The sequence below is a fragment of the Lasioglossum baleicum genome, chromosome 7 (genome assembly GCF_051020765.1).
Source record: "Lasioglossum baleicum chromosome 7, iyLasBale1, whole genome shotgun sequence".
NCBI lineage: Eukaryota > Metazoa > Arthropoda > Insecta > Hymenoptera > Halictidae > Lasioglossum > Lasioglossum baleicum.
In genome coordinates, this window is record NC_134935.1 from 10,209,077 (window position 1) to 10,226,447 (window position 17,371).

Genomic DNA, 17,371 nt, shown 5'->3' on the forward strand with positions numbered 1-17,371 from the left:
AAATGCGTGTCATTATGAGCTGTCTCCTGATTATCATTACGAACAAGTGCATGTACTTGAACATGTTTATGATCATCGTTCTGCTTATTCGTTCTGATTAGCATACAAATTGTAAAGTATTACTTTGCTAACATTGAGAATATTATTTGATGTGACAGTGAAACAACGCATTACGACTTTGGTAAGAGGTCAATACATAACAGTTCTTTTTAGTGGAAATCATCAAAGAACTTTCAATAGAAATGAGATAGAGCGACGATTTCTCTTTTAAATGAAAGCAGAAATATTGCAGAATATGGGAAAAATAGAGATTATGGTACGAACGTTTTCTAACTTTCAAAATCTATTAAACTAGAAGAATTACAAGAAAAATCCAATGCTATGTCTGATTTCAAATCCGAAGAAAATCCAGAAAAATCGATTTGAGTGAAAAGAACTAATGAAATCATAATTTTTTCATTGAGACGATTACAATCTCTCTATTTTTCCCTTATTTTACAATATTTCAGCTTCAATTTAAAGAAAAATCATCGCTCTATCTGATTTCTATGGAAAGTTCTTTGATTTGGACACGGAACTCTTTTGGCCCACTGTGCGCCGCATCGATCCGAGCTCTTCCCGATTACGAAAATACATCGCGCGCGATAATATCTTGTATGACGACTCGACGGGTACTAAAATTACCTTTTTCTTCGGGAGGTAGGTCATCCTGGGACTCGTGGTCGTGGCATGGATCCGGACTGGGCGCGTCGGCCGCGGTTCCGCCTCCCTGTCGACCTTCTCCTTTCGCCGGTACCCATAACTGTTGACCGGAATAAATGAAAGTACTTCCGAGCCTGTTCAATTTGCTAAGCTCGGACGGTGTTGTGTCGAACCTCGCCGCCACAGACGTGAGCGTGTCCCTATCGCCCACCTGTAACGAACAAAACGGAGACACGAATTACTCGCATGGCCTCGTAATTGCTGGACGACCCTAACCGCCAGGAACGTCTCGTCCCGTCGCGTCCGTCCGTTCACAAGACAAAAGGAAACAAAAATGAACGACCTCCACAGCAATTCCCGGTAAAAGTCACTCCGACTACGCGGTACCTAGATCGACTTCAGCTCGATGTGTTTCTGTTTCATTACCCAGAAAGCAAATTAAAAAATTCCCGTGGATACCGTAGCACAGTCTCCTTTTACGTTGACAGTAATCACTAGAATCGAAGATAAACTGTAAATAGCTGCAGATTTTTCTGCACTTACTGCACCATTTTAATTTGTAAGACAGAAGACATTGTTTCGTTAACAATGGCCGGTCGAAAGGTGATTGTTATCGCGATCTTTTAGTCGACGAAATTTTTTTTACTTGCACAATGATTCGCAGATGAGCTTAACAAGTACACTCACACTCGTTGCCGTTGTACTCGAAAACAGTGAACTTCTCTTTTTAATTGGCTCGAAGTCAACTTCGACGCAGCTAAATAGTTGGCACTGATAATTCAATCTTGTTGTTTCACAGTTGATTTGCTTTGTACAGAACTCTCTCTAGTGCTGTTGTATATAATTTATTCTGCTTTTATGTGTTTCTATGCATTCACATATGAAGTGCGGAAAAGTAAATTTATCTTTTGCGCTGGTGCGCTCGATGTGTCATCAGGAGTATGTAATAAGATCTGGATTCTATTCTTATCAATGAACGGACGACTGTTTTATCATAACGATATAATTTTTTCGTAGAAAGCATATTTCTGTTTTATGAAACGCTTTTAGAGAGATCAGGGGTTCAACGTTCAAGATAATTCCTGATCCCGAGTTGGCGAACCCGAAATGCAAATCGGCGGCCATGGCTGCGTGCATATGTATAATGAATGGCTAGGTTCGAGCCGACGCGACGGCCGACCCGAAAGCCGATCGAGGATCATCGATCGATCTACATCTACAGGCGGTGCCTGACTGCGTCCCGAAGTTGATACGTCGGGAAAGGGGAACCTCCTGGAACCGGGCAAGTATCGGTGAAACGCAATTTCACGGACTGGCGCTAATGCTACGTCATAAACCTTACCTTCGGGCGCAATCTGTAACTGATCAGCCGTCGATCAAACCGTTCCGGAGATTCCGAAGCGGACATCGCGTCAGCTTGAGGACTATTGCAACTCGAAGTGTTCCAGGAAAATAATTGTAGATTTCATTTAAATCTGATTACCTAACCTAGATCTAACATCAGAACTCGGGTTTCCGTAGTTTGTTGTCGGGGGACAGGTTACAGCAAACTCGTAAAATTAGCTACTGGAGGACCGGCGCCATTGTTCAGCTAAGACCTAACTTGGTCCAACGCCAAATTCAAGGATATACGTGTTCAGTTGCTTGCTTAAACGCAACTCGGTCGGGCCAGGATTTTATTCGAATAAGTAGAACGATTTGGTGAAGAATCAAGTATTGAACCCTCGATCTTTTTAAACGAACGATAACACACTTACGTTTATTGACGTACTAGAAATAGGTGGAGTAGTTTGAACGTTTCATTCGAAGAAAACAGTGCCCTAATAATTTGAGCAATCACTGTAGTTCGCTTTGTAGGCGCACATTTTATTTAATAAATTAATGCGTGCGAATATCCATGGTTTAAAATTTATTCTGTATCTCGAGTACTATTAGTCACTTTTACTAAAAAATTAGATGGCAAGGTGGATGGCAAAGGAATTATTATACATATTAACCAGTTCGAAATTAGTTGATATTAGTTGAGGTGGAGAGAGTTGTGCATCACTGATGAGCACGTGCTGCCTGAGATCGGCGAGAGCGCTCAGTCAGTCAGTAGGGCCGGGGGTGGCGGTAGGAGCGATCGGGCTTCGGGACCCTCCTGATCAGGGGCTGCCCAGAGCTAGCCTGGCTTGCCTTCAACAATCTTAAGGCAAATCATTTTTTTTTGGCACCTTCAATCACTTTCAACAATTTTGCCCTTAAACTGTTCATTCAAGGAACACTGTCAAGTATTATTTGTAATATCCACAATTTACAAATGTGGATAATATCGAGCTAATAGCTGCACACTTCGAATTTGCGTTAATATTATACAGGGTGAGTCACCTAACGTTGCCACCTCAAATATCATTGTTGTTTTTAAAGCCTAAGTATGAAATCTACAAATAAGGGGCTTCGAAAATTAGGGAGTGATTAACGAGTAGACTGCGAATTTTTAATGGTTAATGCAAAATAATAATCTTCTGTGTCTGTTATATGGATTAGGAGCTACTTAGAAAGTTTATACGTGCATGGGTAATTATAGTCACTGAATTCCTAATGAAAGGGACTGTCATTGTAGGTGTTTAAAAAAGGATGGTTCCATTTAAAAAAATGAAGGTGACCTTGATATCTCTAAAAGAAATCACATAAAAACAAAAATATTTTCTGTATCACGTGAGCCCCACTGAACCAATCAACTTTGTCCTTCAGACATTTGAGTATCTTTAAAAACAACAAAGATATTTGAGGTGAAACGTTAGGTTGCCCTGTATACTAGAATGTAAGACATGCTAGATGTAAGAACAAATGTATTGAAAGATTTTCTATCTATTATGCTTTACTTCATAACATTTTGCAAAAAATGTCACCTTTCTCCTCCGAACAAAATATATTATTTAAGCTGATTCGTTTGATATTTGTTGTATAAAAATTGCAATTCAATTATCTTCACACTGCCTGGTGGAAAATGGTACAATATTACCGATCAGTAAAGTAACTCCTGTCATGATCAGACAATATTAGTAATTTACTCTGATAATCACCTAAATACTAAACGTTGGCAAACTCTATTGAGCCATTAACTCGGGATTATAAGCATATTTCTTCGTTTCACCTTTTCGTGCAGTCAGATTCAAAAATGCACATAATCCACTGTACAGTAGATTCACCTGTATCATAGTCAGACCATCTAGTTCGTTTCCTTTGCGATCTGATACAAGGTTGTCCACAATCTACTGTACAGTAGGTAGCCCTTATCATAATCAGACAGCCTAACTGATTTTCTCCTGCAGCCCGATACAAGGTTGTCGACGATCTACCATAGTTTATCCTTATCATACGATCTAGCTCATTTTCTCTCTGCAGTCTGATACAAGGTCGCCTCGTTCCACTGCACAGTAGATTCATCCTTATCACGACCAGCACAGGCCGCGTTATAAAGCTTGACTTAAGGTTGTCCTAGTTCCACAGATCAGGGAAACGATTCCTTTCGCGGCCAGACGTAACGATCCTGCCGTTTTAAGGACTCTTTATATTAGCCAGCCAGACGTTTGGCGCAACACTTTTTTTTTGTGCCACGCACAGCTGTCGACCTAGATGGACCGACAGTCTCGAAAAGAAATATTGGAAAATTGAAGAAATTAGGAAAATACTGAATACACAAAACCAGGATAATGAGGTTCTGTCCGATGGCTTGTTCTGGCGAATATAAAAAGACTCTTACTCGGCCTTCGGGATAGCGACAGATGCAAATATTCGGCGAACCTGTTGTTAATTATGAATTCTGTAATAAGGGTACAGAGTGTTATAAAGTACAGGCCTGTCGTTAGATTGCACGTTGCCCGAAAGGTCATTGGACGTGGATTTGCATAAGAGGCGTAATGTTCCAGCGAATGGACCGGTCTCAAGGCTCTCTTTCATGGAATTCAATTTTCCGTTACTCGATATCCCCTTGCACACCATTTCTGCCGGATTATGCAAATAGTCTAATGGCCGGGACACCACCGTCGGGACACACTTGCCATTACAGGGAAAACAGTGGTGTTATTGTCCTGGTTCAACGAATTCGACGGGAATATTAACGAGAACATTGTGATACTAATGCGTCTACACCGGAAAACTTTCTTGCTATCGATATTATGGTAAGGTTGCTCAAGTCGTAGCAGTGCTTAAGTTGTACCACTTGAATTTTGAACGAACTACGGCGACAATAGCATATACAACGGCAACCAAATATACATCTGAGTCAACCAAGTTGCTTTATGTATTATTGTCTGCCATAAACCGGCTTCATTATAAATCCTGTCATCAAGTAAGTTTATCTTGCAAGTAAATTATTGATAAAATTATGTTCCTTATTAAATATAAATTCAGTAGAATTTACATAATCGTTTGGTCGAAACGAAATCGTATTAATTTTATTCAGTTAGGTTACGTTTACTTTTTAAGTTTAGTTTGTGCCGTGTCCTGAGTCGTACACATATGAGATTCCTAAGTCGTACTAGCTCGTCAGTCGAAATAACGTCAACGCAGAATAAAGAAAACATAAAAGATGCGGCAAATAAAAGAATCGCAGTAATTAATAAAAAGGAATTGGCATTAACAATTAAACAGAAGAAAAGCGATTGGTTTTGTTTTATTTGTGGAGAAGATCGGGAGGAAAACATGATGCGATGCATGAAATGCAAATCATGGGTGCACGATGTATGCGCTGGTGTTGACAAAAGAACAAAAAAATTCGTACGTGATGTTTGTACTAACTGAATACCTATGTGTCATGTAAACAGATTAATGAAAAATACGTTTTAATTATGATATTATTGTTGCTTAATTGAATTCTTAGGTACGACTTAGGCTATAGGTGATATGACTTAGGAAACCGGTTCCTTTAGTCGTACCGATGCAAGTTTTTAAAGATTTAGTTTATTTTACGTGAAAGCATATAGATTCTCTAATTTCGTTATAATAAATAACAACAATATTAACACAAGCTTTGAATAACACATTTAATTTCTATTCATTTGATAAATCCTAAGTTTTATACGGTTTTTTTCTTAAGCGGTACGACTTGAGCAACCTTATCCTACATGTCATCGAGATTAATTGTTTAATTTACAAAACAAAGTGGAAAGTGGTCGAGAGTCTAACGATCACGGGGAGAGTTTCAACTTTTTCGTGATTAAGCGATCCAGTTTCGAGTCTTTTATCGGTTTCCGATATTTTTTCCAATTTTCAGTAACGCTCGCGGTTTTGCAAGTAATCGCGCAGGTAAAGAAATACGGTAACGAGCCACTAGCCAAGCAAAATGACCCCTCATTCGCTGTCCAAGGGTTATTCATTGTCGATGTAACCGGCTAATGACGTTACGGAGAACGTTGCACCGTAACGTCGCAGAAATGTCGCAAGGTGATACTGCTGAGGTATTGCAGTAAACCGTTACGCGGACATTGTGGTATAGTATTTCAGGAACTCCTGTCTATAATACGTTATACCGTTTCAGAGACCATTACAGCACGCGGTTACACTATAACGACGCAACGCGATGGGAACCGATCCCCGAAAAGTTCAAAACGCCGCGGTTCAGAACGAGATCCCTCCGAAAAATACACGATACGTAATTAACACGGGATCATTAATCACAGTATAGTAGAATAATAGTAATAATAGGTTCGTTTCAAGCAGTTTTCCAGAAACGCTTCGTTTCTCGAGAATGCCGCTGGCAAATAGATTTTATGACGCTTAAAACGTAATTCGTGTCCCGAGGAAATTCATTAATTATTACGCGACGCTCCGCCCCCTCTCTCCCGATTGCTCCTTGTCCGTCGACGCTTTCCTGTCTCCCATTTAAAACTTTCTTTCGTCGATTCTTCTCGAGTCCTCTGCCCCCCTCCCCCTTCTTCCCGCCCCGACCGGCTCGCAAGAAATAAAATCTCGTGGATTATTGGGAATCGTTCCGATCATTTAATCCCTTCGGGGAATTGCTAAACAGATCGAAATCGTCCATTATTATATTGTTGGAAAATTCCGATATCCCGTGGCGCATTAATTAAACACGAGTAACCGAATACTTTGTTATGACTTGGAAATTAATTTACGAAGAAAAAAATTTGAAGTATCAATTTAGAAAAACGAAGTTGAGACAACATTTTATTACTCGCATTTCCTTGTTCTCTTTATTCGCTGCTATATTGATTGAAGATGTATAATCTTTCGCAATTGGTGCAGCAAATTTTAACAATGTAACATTGATTTTGATTTTCGTACTATTGCATATTTTATTAATTAGTTTCCTCCAAGATAGAGAACAAAGCATCCAATCTTAAACACTATAGGTTCATTGCCCGTCATTCATGTTTAAAGACGAGAGGAAGCAGCAGTTTACTCGCGAATTACATCGACTGGACTCTGAAAAGCATGCCAGCCAATTTCTTAATTGACAGAGATCTCTTTTTAATGAAAGATCACGAAGCGAAAGGGCGAGCCTGCTGCTTTCACTGAATTCACTTTTGTCGCTGGATCTTGTAGACCACTTTCACTGTTTGCGTTAAGTCCTTTCTTATTCTCTTACGGAGTTAGATATGCTCCTCAAAAAATCGTGTAAAACCAGTAATGGAAACTGTATGAACTTAAAATTGCTGATTCTCGAGAAATTGATGATATTTAACCTGTTATCATTTCGTAAAAACCAATAGTTATATAAACTTTTAAATATAAGCTTTTAAACTTCAAGGCATTTTTCTGATTTAAAGAATTTTTTACAACCAGGATATTCGCTATTAGGTATTTGCCTTCTATTAGATTTTTTTTCAGAATTTCGGCATACGATTAAATAAGAAAAATAGGGTAAAAACGAATGTCTTCAATTTTACTCCATAACTACCCTTCCAGTTGAGATATGGGGCTGAAATTTAAACAACATGGTTTTTCTTGATGCGCTATCGAATGGTCCCACTAGCCTTTCGATTTGGTCCGAGGACATTTGTGACCATTTTATCCGACAATACTTCATCCTTATCTACTCGTGATGTTTGCGATGGGAAGTTCGAATCGTAAGAATGATTTTGCATGAGAAAAACCTTAAGATAACACATTGATCCATTACTCACGAGTTACACGGTCGTTCGTTACGTTAGATCCGCTCGGATCGATCCGAGCTGCTTTCCTTTCCCGTTTCCATCCGTTTTAAGCGGTATCCCGACACGGGAATGAAAGATGAACGTCTCGAGGAAGACGATATCTGCAGCTGCATCGATTCCAACATCCACGGATAATCACGAGCGGTAATAACGCAAGGCCGGCGCACGTGCATCGATAAAAGTAACTTAAGCATGACACTACATTAACCGTCTATCCTAGACATTAACGTAACATGCAGCGAATCGTGCGCGGCTAGATTACACGCGATTATTAATCTACGATTTGCGACCGGCTCTCGTGATCAACTTTTATTAATGACTTTGCTAATCCCGGAGCAATATGGCATACGCGATCACGCTATCCGTGTTTATTCGGTCTCCGAACTAATTTTGGCCGTAATCGACGGACTTGCTTTCCAATTCCGTAAACGATTCGGTGATTCATGTTTACGGCTCGAAGGAATTGAATTTTAATGGAAAAGCGGAGATGAGATTGAAAGTTAATGATTGCCAAAGGATGGTTGGTTGAGTCGGTGTTCATCCAGCTGCAGAAACAGTTTTACGAAGTACAATTTGTACAATTTTGCACGGTTATTGAAGCTCTTCACACGGGAAATGATGAAGTTTTTTCTCATTCGAGCACGTGTTTTAATAATGAAGTTCTTATCTTGCCATTTTTATAAGTAGAGTGCGGATCTTTATGCATTTATAGGAAAATTGAATAGACGAAACTCAAAATTGTTGAAAAATTTTCAAAATTGAAGATGTCAATATATTATTTCTCCTTTGTTCAAATTAATAAGGGAAGAAATAACATTCTATTTGGTTCCTGTTCCTTGCAATCGATGCAGACAATTTTTACACTGCATAAAGATCTGAAGTTTATTAGGCTATTAGTGTCAGTCAATAGATCTATAAGGCGACACACGCCCGTTACTTGCATTTTACAGTAAAGCCTTGATCTAAGAAAACCCCTTGGGTCCGTACTGTTTCTTTCATCCTGTGGTTCGTAGGAAACCAGTGCAGGAAATCCTACGGTTTCCTTAGATCAAGGCTTTACTGTACACTTGCACCTGCAGATTCTGTGTTAAGCTTGTAGAGAAAGATTCTAACTGGTACATAGTGAAAAGATTGAAAGTTAGTGGCCAGAGAAAGAGATCGAATCAGTGTTTAACCATCTTGAAAAATAATGTTGCATGGTCTATGAAGTTCGGATATTTAATTATAAAGGGGCACGCAGCCGGAAAATTGATTTCTAGTAGACGCGAAGCGAGAATATGAAGAATTAATGATCATACGAAGATAGTCACGCTACAGGAATGAATAAAAAATGATTTTCGACGTTGGTACACGCGCGAACATTCGGTTGGCACTAGGTTAAGGAGTCGATTTTCAAGAGGCGCGGAGTGAAAGATCCCGCTTTTTGGCCCTCGCCGAGTCACCGGTTGTTTTTCACCGTGAAAAACGAGGTGCTCGTTAAGTCCCTCGAGTTCCCCGGGAAAAGGGGAGAAAAACTTGCGACACCGTTTGCAGTTCATCGTCAAAGCGCCGCATTCTGAAGGAAGATTTCATACTCGAGATCCTTTCAAACCAGTGATTTCCGCGGCTTTTGCGAGCCACCTTCGGCTGAGTTCACTTAAAACGTTCGCGTCGATGGCGAAGATGCTTGGAGGTCGAAGCAAATGGACGGCCGTTAATTGCCGGCGTCGAAAAGAAAGCTTCCATTAAATCCAAGAGAGTGAAAATATCTGAAAACCATTCGCCGCGAAGCTGTTTACTAAACTATCTCTATCGGTAGAGAAATTCCAATCAGAACGATCCCACCAATCTGTTACAGTTCTTGAACGTTGCTAAACGCACTCTTCAGTTTCGCTTGACTTTCAATGTATCGCAACTTTCATCGCGAATAATGAATTCACCGAACAAACGATTCGACCAAAAAGTATTTACTCGGATCATTATTTTAGATAAATATTTATAATACCCAGCTGTATAATGAAAGTGATCAATCCACATCCGGCCATTGTTTAGATTTCATTGAGTGATCTCACGTGAGCCGAGGCAGATAAGAAGAAAAGCAGTCGGATGACAGATGTTGATCGATCAACGGGGTGCAAGAGGCGAAAACGAACGGCCTAAGCTAAGCATAAGCTCTAATCGGAGGACCGGAGCAATACTGATTACAGCGCGACACTTGGATTATAGGGCAATCTCGGCCATTGCAGCACCGTCGCGCGGGGGATAATGGGACGACCCGGTGGAATCACCGACTCGGGACACACCATTAGATCGAACATTAGGTCCTTCCGCTACCTCGGTACATTCTGCGGCGGTCCGGGACCGTTTATTGGAGCCAGAATGAACGGTAATCTCACAAAGGAAGCGGAACAAGAATCTTTTTATATTTAAGGCTCCATTGTTGCCCGAGAAAATTCAATTCCACCTCTTGAACATTTTCTTACCTCTCGTTTGCGCCCCGACTTTTCAGCTGACTGCTAGTTTTTCTTTAGATACCTATTACTACCGCCCCCGGCAGAAAATATTCGATCAAGAACGCCAATAAGATTGTTGAACGAGATTCGTTTCGGGGTATATTAAATATAAAAAATAATATTACACATATGGTACAGCAGCTAATATAAAAAAAATAGTAGAGCAAATGCAAAATAGAAAAAACATTTGAAGAGTTCAAAAATGCTGTTGTATCATTCTTAGCTGTTTACAACTATTAACAAAAAGAAAAGGCTGTACCATTATTCACAATATTGTTTCGACTATTAATAGACTGCGGATCTTTCTGTAAAATAAAAATGTTTTGCATTGATCGTGGGAAGCAGGAATAATATAAAAATTGATTTCATCCCTTAACGACTTTGTTACATTAAAAGCAATATGTATAGCATTCTCGAATTTTAAAAATCTTTTACTGTTTTATATTTCACCTAACCAATTGCTTCATAAATGCATGAAGATCCGCAGTCTAATTGTTAAATATGTTGGCGTCTAATCAATTACACATCCATAAGATAAAAAAAATCGTATACAGTAAAATTATTCTAGGTCGGAAGAAATGTCTAATTTTCGAATTAAAATTTCTCTGAGCGCAATGGGTTAGGCAATTTTTACTTCGCATGAAAATCCGCGGTCTAGTTCTTAGTACCCAGGTACCGAGTCTTTCTGCTCGGACAGCTTTCTCTCTCTCTTCTGTTTTCTGTATCGGTCATTCCCCCTTCACCGGTCCGCGCGCGGTCGACACGTTAAAATGCACAAAGTCTTTCAAAACTGTTTGAAACCCGCGAAATGTCGTGTCGGTTACGAGGCGAGAAAGTGAGCGTCAATCCGCGGGACTGCGCCGCTGCGCTGCGCTCACGCGCACGTCCGCTCAGGAAAGCATAAGCACGTTGTTGCGCAACATCTCGAACCGTCTGGCGTCTGTGCAACGTGCAACTTCACTCGTCCCCAGGCGAGCTGCATCCCGTGCAACGAACCCGGCGAGACTCGGTTGAGAAATTTTCGCGCACGGGGTGGCTAGAGAGATCCCCTCGACTCGCATAATCGCACGATGTTCTAGAAAGCAGCGTATCCCGGCCAAAAGTCAATTTTTCAACCTCGAAATTCTGATAAAATTGCTTTTACCGAAGCTTCCAACTCTCAATAATTTTGCGCTAACATATTCCAATTTGTTTGACCAATTAAGTGTTAATCTCCTCAATCACGAAAACGATGATTTCTTCTTATCACAATTTTTTAAGCAACGACGTTTTTGTGTTTCCCCAGAGTTTCGCATTTATTAATTTTTTCCACTTTCCTCCATCCAGTGTCTTTCCACTCCCTCCTAAATTCGATACTTTACTTCTGATCAGAGCGATCCTTTCCGCGTCTGAATTGCATCATTTATCTAGTTAATGACGGGTTCTTACATTTCCTCGTTTCGTCACCTACTAACACGATCTTACCCCAGCAATTCATTTCGACGCTTCGATGCAAGAATTACTTCGTATCCATCACTTTAACCTCGTGCCACTCGTTAAAACTTTAAGTACCACTTCGCAACGGTCGAACGAGCTGAAAACATCTTCTTTATGAATAATTACTTTTTCAATCCCATTCATGCCCATGCTGAACGTTTTTATATCTCAGCAGGAATTGATGAAAAACGTAATATAGCGTCTTCTCGGGAGTTAAATTGTATAAGCAAAGACGTTTTATAATCTTTGCACGACGCGAATCTGGAACATCGAACCACCACCGGTGTATTGAAAGAAAAGTTAAATGGGACAGAACGAACTCCATTTTGCGGACTAAACGGTCCGATCGACTGTATGCCGAAAACGAACACAATCGCGAGATATATCGGTGGGAGGAGGAGGAGGAGGAGGAGAGTGAATGTAAAAACGCGCGCGAAGGCGGCGGACATTTTTCTTCGTTTCGCCAGGCACGAGAAATGCATGAGAAATGTGTTCGAATTGGCGTCATTCGATTTCCGGTATCGATCGTCGCGTGCCAGGCCAGTCCGTGTCCTGTGTTTCTCAACCGACGGCGTCGCTCTGCTCCAGAATTCGAGCGATGCGTTTCCATCCCTCTCATCCACCACCCTCTCCGCTCACACGTCCACCCCCGCGAAAATTCCTGTTGCATAGTAAGTGTCCGCGTCTTCCGGAACCAGTCCCCGAAGTTTCGCGTTAAACGAGTCGCCTAACAAGAGTTTGGCATGCGACGGATTCCCAGCGAGTTCTCCAAACTTTTCGTGCTCGTGTTGCGGCCGAAAATACTTGCGCGTGTCTTAACTCCCAGTTGGTACGATGACATATATATTGACAATTATAATCGAAAATAGCGATTTAATTAATGCTCAGGATTTCGAAGAAAATTCATATATGAATGTGGCACACGAACCTGTATTTTATGCCATAAAGTAATGGAAAATCAATGATTTACATTGTCACGAGTGGTCGGAGACCCGGCGATGAACCAACTACCTGATGACTAGACTGCGGATCTTTATGGAAAATAAAAATTGCTGCATCGATCGCAAGAAATAGAAACCAAATTGAATGGTTTTAATAAGAGGTGGAGTGGGGTAAGTCCGTTAATTTGTTATTTTTATTATAATATGAACGAAATTTCTCTGGCTTGTATTTATTAATGTAGTATAAGTTAGCATGAACTATTCTACATAGATGTCGCCCAAGAATAAAGGTGTTTTCTTCGCTTAAATTAAACAATGCCAAACAGTCACGTGCGAGGTACACGTACAACTTTGAGGTTACCCTGAACGTGCAATAGTTTACAAGTTATTAATATAATCTGTGTTGTTATTTTAGGTAAGTACTACAAACATTTTGATGTAGGTTTACATTAAATAAACCATTTTTATTGTATTTTTTAAAATTTATTGAAAAAAAACACTAATAAGATGATCTTGCCCCGTAAATATTACTACACGGGCCAAGTCCGTACTATCACGGTGGGGTAAGTGCGTACTGTATGGGTAACTATAAAACTAAACAATATATTTAATGCAATAAAAAGCATTTTGTACCAGGCTTGATAATAATTCTTTTCTTGCCCCGTAGCACGTGAAACAAGGTTCGAAAGCATTTTTAACTCTCAGAGACGGACTTGCCCCATTTTCGGGGCAAGTGGGTCTTAGTTGACACTTTGTACAATATCCTATCAAAATGATAATTTTCAAGGAAAATTAGAATCCTACATAATACTAATTCATCAGTAATAACTGTGGCAAGGGTTTGATACCAAAAACGTTAAGTTTTTACATACCAGACTGAAGATACATCAGTTTAAAGTTGAACTTTGCAAAAATTAGGGCGGACTTACCCCACTCCACCTTACAAGAGAAATCATATATTGGCATTTTCAATTTTCCAACAATTCTGAATTTCATAAATTTCTCTATAAATGCATAAAGATTCGCAATCTACCGATGACTAATCACGACAAATCAAAACTTGAGCCACTGAAATCAGCGAATTAAGAGGTTTCTTGCGACGGGCGCAGTACAGCGATAACCGAACCCCGTGCCTCGTTCGATTTTATGCAATCGTGCAGCTGTCAGATGTAATCAAGCGTTTTACACTTTGACGTGTTGTTCGTTAAGAGTGACGTAATCTTTTGCTTCAGATGGAAAACCGATTTTTATTTTGGAATGTTTGCGCTAGTTTATATTCTAATGGTGAGACGAGTGTAATGGACTGTTCACTTTGCAATACACAGATATAATTTCTCAATTCAATTATCATTTTCGTGAATGCTCCTCTATAAATACGTACTTTGATGTACTTCGAATTATAGTTAGATTACATCTAATCGCGATAGTCTACAGAGGTTTATGTAAATTCGCGTTCTTCCCAATGGATTCGTGGAAGCGGTGAGTAAATAGGAAGATTTCTCTTGCAGTATCTTAATGACGCGACGTCACTCTACTAATCTAATTTACACTGAACCTTTAGTTTCAACTTGAACGGTTTCCAAATAAAATATTGGTGGCCTGGACCTAACCGTTCATTTTTTAGCTGGCAAAACCGTTCATCAAAACTGAAGCTGGCGATCACGATTTATTCCTGAAAGATCTATTACTCCGAGGAGAAGGTGCGCGTCGATTTTGCACAGGTACGAGAGGAATGGGAGGAGCATTAGGTTCGCATTAATTGTGGAAACTGCACGTGGATAATAATTAATGAAGAAGAAGTATCGCTTGATACCGCTCGACGTGAACGGGCCCGGGATCGAGTGTCTCTGTGACAATGATGAATCATTCGTGGTACGTCTTCCACCATTACAAGCTCGTTCGTTGCACGCGGTATGCGGTTGTTAACAAGACACTCATGGACGCGTCAGTTTCGCTCGACGAACTCATTTTTCTGGGGCCCGCGTAGCACGGTTCCCGGCGTCGTTCGCGCGATAAATCTCTTTTGGGTGAGTTTCGAAACTGCGATCGACGGAACATCGGATCCCATCAGAGCGTCTCGGTGGCTCGTTCCAAGATCGATGAATATAAGTTCCGTCACTTTCTTTGAACGTTCGCGGTCGAACTTTGCTTGCACTTTACCGAGATTGCTGCTCCGAGCAGTTCATCATGCTCGTCCCGCCATTTGTCAAATTCGAATGAATTTTCTATAGCCACTTGGCTCAACACATTTTTAGAGTGCAGCTCTGGTTTCGTGCAATCGACATGGAGAAATCTCGAGTGATAGTTCCACAAATTTTTCGTCTGGAAATGCATAGACTGAAATTCATTTTCAAATACGAACTTCATACTCAAACCGAGGCTCAAATATTCGCCTTAATCTATGTCCTACAATTTGTGGGTAGCAGATGCATAATAAGCTGCATAAGAATATTTCCAGAATGCTACTTTGGTTTCTTGCAGTTGCTATACGGAGAAATCTTGAGAGATAATTTCAAGATTGATTCTATAATATCAAGAAAGGGTTCACTAAGATTTATTTTCAAGTCGCAATTTTTTTCATTCAAATTGAAATTGGGTCTCGAATCTCGGACTTAAATTCAACGCGGAAGGAATGAAGCAGAAACATTTTTCACCGGATGCAGATCGTAGGTAGCAGTGTGCATCGTCGACGAATACATTTCCAACAAACATTTACATGTTGGAACAGAGGTTACGCTCGTTCCCCTTGACACCCAATTATCTCCGCGACTATTGATCATTGTTTGACACGGTGCAAGCACGAGTGCACTCGCGTCAGGCTACTGCAAGCTCGAGGGAGTGTCTTATTGTCATAGCTGTGGGATCAGGATCCTCCAGTCGAATTCTACTCACCGTGTATGCGATAGTGCTGATAGGCTGTGAGACGCGGCCATGTTTCTTCTCTTGAGTTGTTGAGCCATCTTTGCTCTCGCTGTCCGAATCTGCAAGAAAAATTGAAAATCATCAGTTTCATCGACTCATTTGCTTGTTTCTTCGGGAACACAATGGAAAAGTCTCTATAAAACACTGCAGGTATGAACGTTTCCGTACCATTCAATTTATAAAGACAAAATGTTCAAAGGCAAAATTGTGAGAAATAAGTTCCGTGATAAAATGTGCGGTTGTTAAAGCGTCCATGTTATTATTGTAGAAATTGGGCAATTTATGGAAACGAAGACAGCTTGAACTCGAACGAGTCTTCCGAACCGCCGAAGGCCATCGCATCACGACGAACAAGCCTCTGAATTGACACCTCTTCCTGTTGGCTTTGTTACGCGACCGAATGTTTTCTCCGCGAGGAATACAAACGGAAATGTTGCGTCTCGTGATTAGTTTAATTGCCTGCGGTTTTTATCTCGTGTTCTCTGTCGGGTAACCTCTTCGCTCGCGAATCTGAATTTCGTTACTGTCGACGGAAGCGATCGAATAATCTCTTCTAGGTCGTTCCACGTTCATTTCAATGCGAACGTTCTGGGATAGCATCGTAAATTATTTACAGGCATGACAATTTAGTTTTAATAGAAAATTTCGTCGTTTCATCCATTTATAAAAAAGTTATTCTAATTTAAAGAGCGTGTCATATTAATTATACACGACATTAAGTAATTGCATATTAACTTCAGGCGAATATTAAAATAGTTTTCATCATTTCGTAGAACCTTCTAAAAAAAACTTTCTTCTCGCAACCACGGTTTCTCTAACTGCGGATACGACGATCGCAGAGCTCGTGCAAACTGCATTCTTCAAGGTCTTAGTTTACCTAATGAAAATGGCAAGCACCGTATCCATGAATCATACTAACCTTTCCGCCGCCGCGCCGCGTCGCGGAGAAAGTCGGCTCTGTTAAGATAATTTATTTTTGAACGTGGCGAACGCGTTAACAATGCGCGTTAATCGTGTATTTTTTCGCGGTATCTCGCGAACACCTCAAACGAGGAACCGTCCATTATGGTTAAGCAACGAGCACGAATTTGCATTCGTCGGCTAAACTTAAGAAATGCAAATTCACACTAGCAAAGGATAACGTTCGAACGTTTCGTGACACGTATCGCGAGGAAACTATTCATTTCAATATTTCAAGTGCGTGTTAAACATACATAATTGAACTGTGGACAATTTGTAAAATCAAATAAACACACTGGTGTTTCAATCAACGCAAAACGAAGGTATTGTAATGCAGTTTTCGAACAGTCTCTAAAACATTTCTATGGCAGCGTTGCATGATCATAGTAGACAATTATCTCGAGTCTGTTTTTCGAAAGATAGACTATACTCGTCAACGTTCGAGCGAAAAAACCTCATTCAGCGATTGTCCCCCGCAAGGTCCCGTTTATAACTCGCGACGAGGGGGTAAAACCTCGTAAAGTTGAAACGCCATTTTCCTCGGGCGTGTAATTCACTATTGACTGCGTCGAGCGTTCCGCTTCAACACACAATTCCCGACCAACCGGAGTCCGAACTCTCGAATTAATCCGAGAAAATCAATAGTTGTAGCAATTGATTTCATTGTTCGAGGTTCGCTCGAACTGCTACATCGTTGCAATTAATAGCGAGACGATGTAGA

At 40.5% G+C, this 17,371-nt stretch overlaps 1 protein-coding gene across 14 annotated transcripts in view; it reads right to left on the reverse strand.

Annotated features, from left to right (window-relative positions):
- The window catches only part of Mtd (TLD domain-containing protein mustard), a 253,295-nt gene that overhangs the window by 46,180 nt on the left and 189,744 nt on the right, over positions 1-17,371 (reverse strand). For all 14 annotated transcript variants that reach the window (XM_076427942.1, XM_076427939.1, XM_076427937.1 and 11 more), the window contains 2 exons: positions 15,661-15,749; positions 685-913 (listed from right to left, as the gene is read on the reverse strand). In XM_076427942.1, coding sequence (XP_076284057.1) covers positions 685-913; positions 15,661-15,749 — 318 coding nt within the window. The remainder of the gene's footprint in view (positions 1-684; positions 914-15,660; positions 15,750-17,371) is intronic.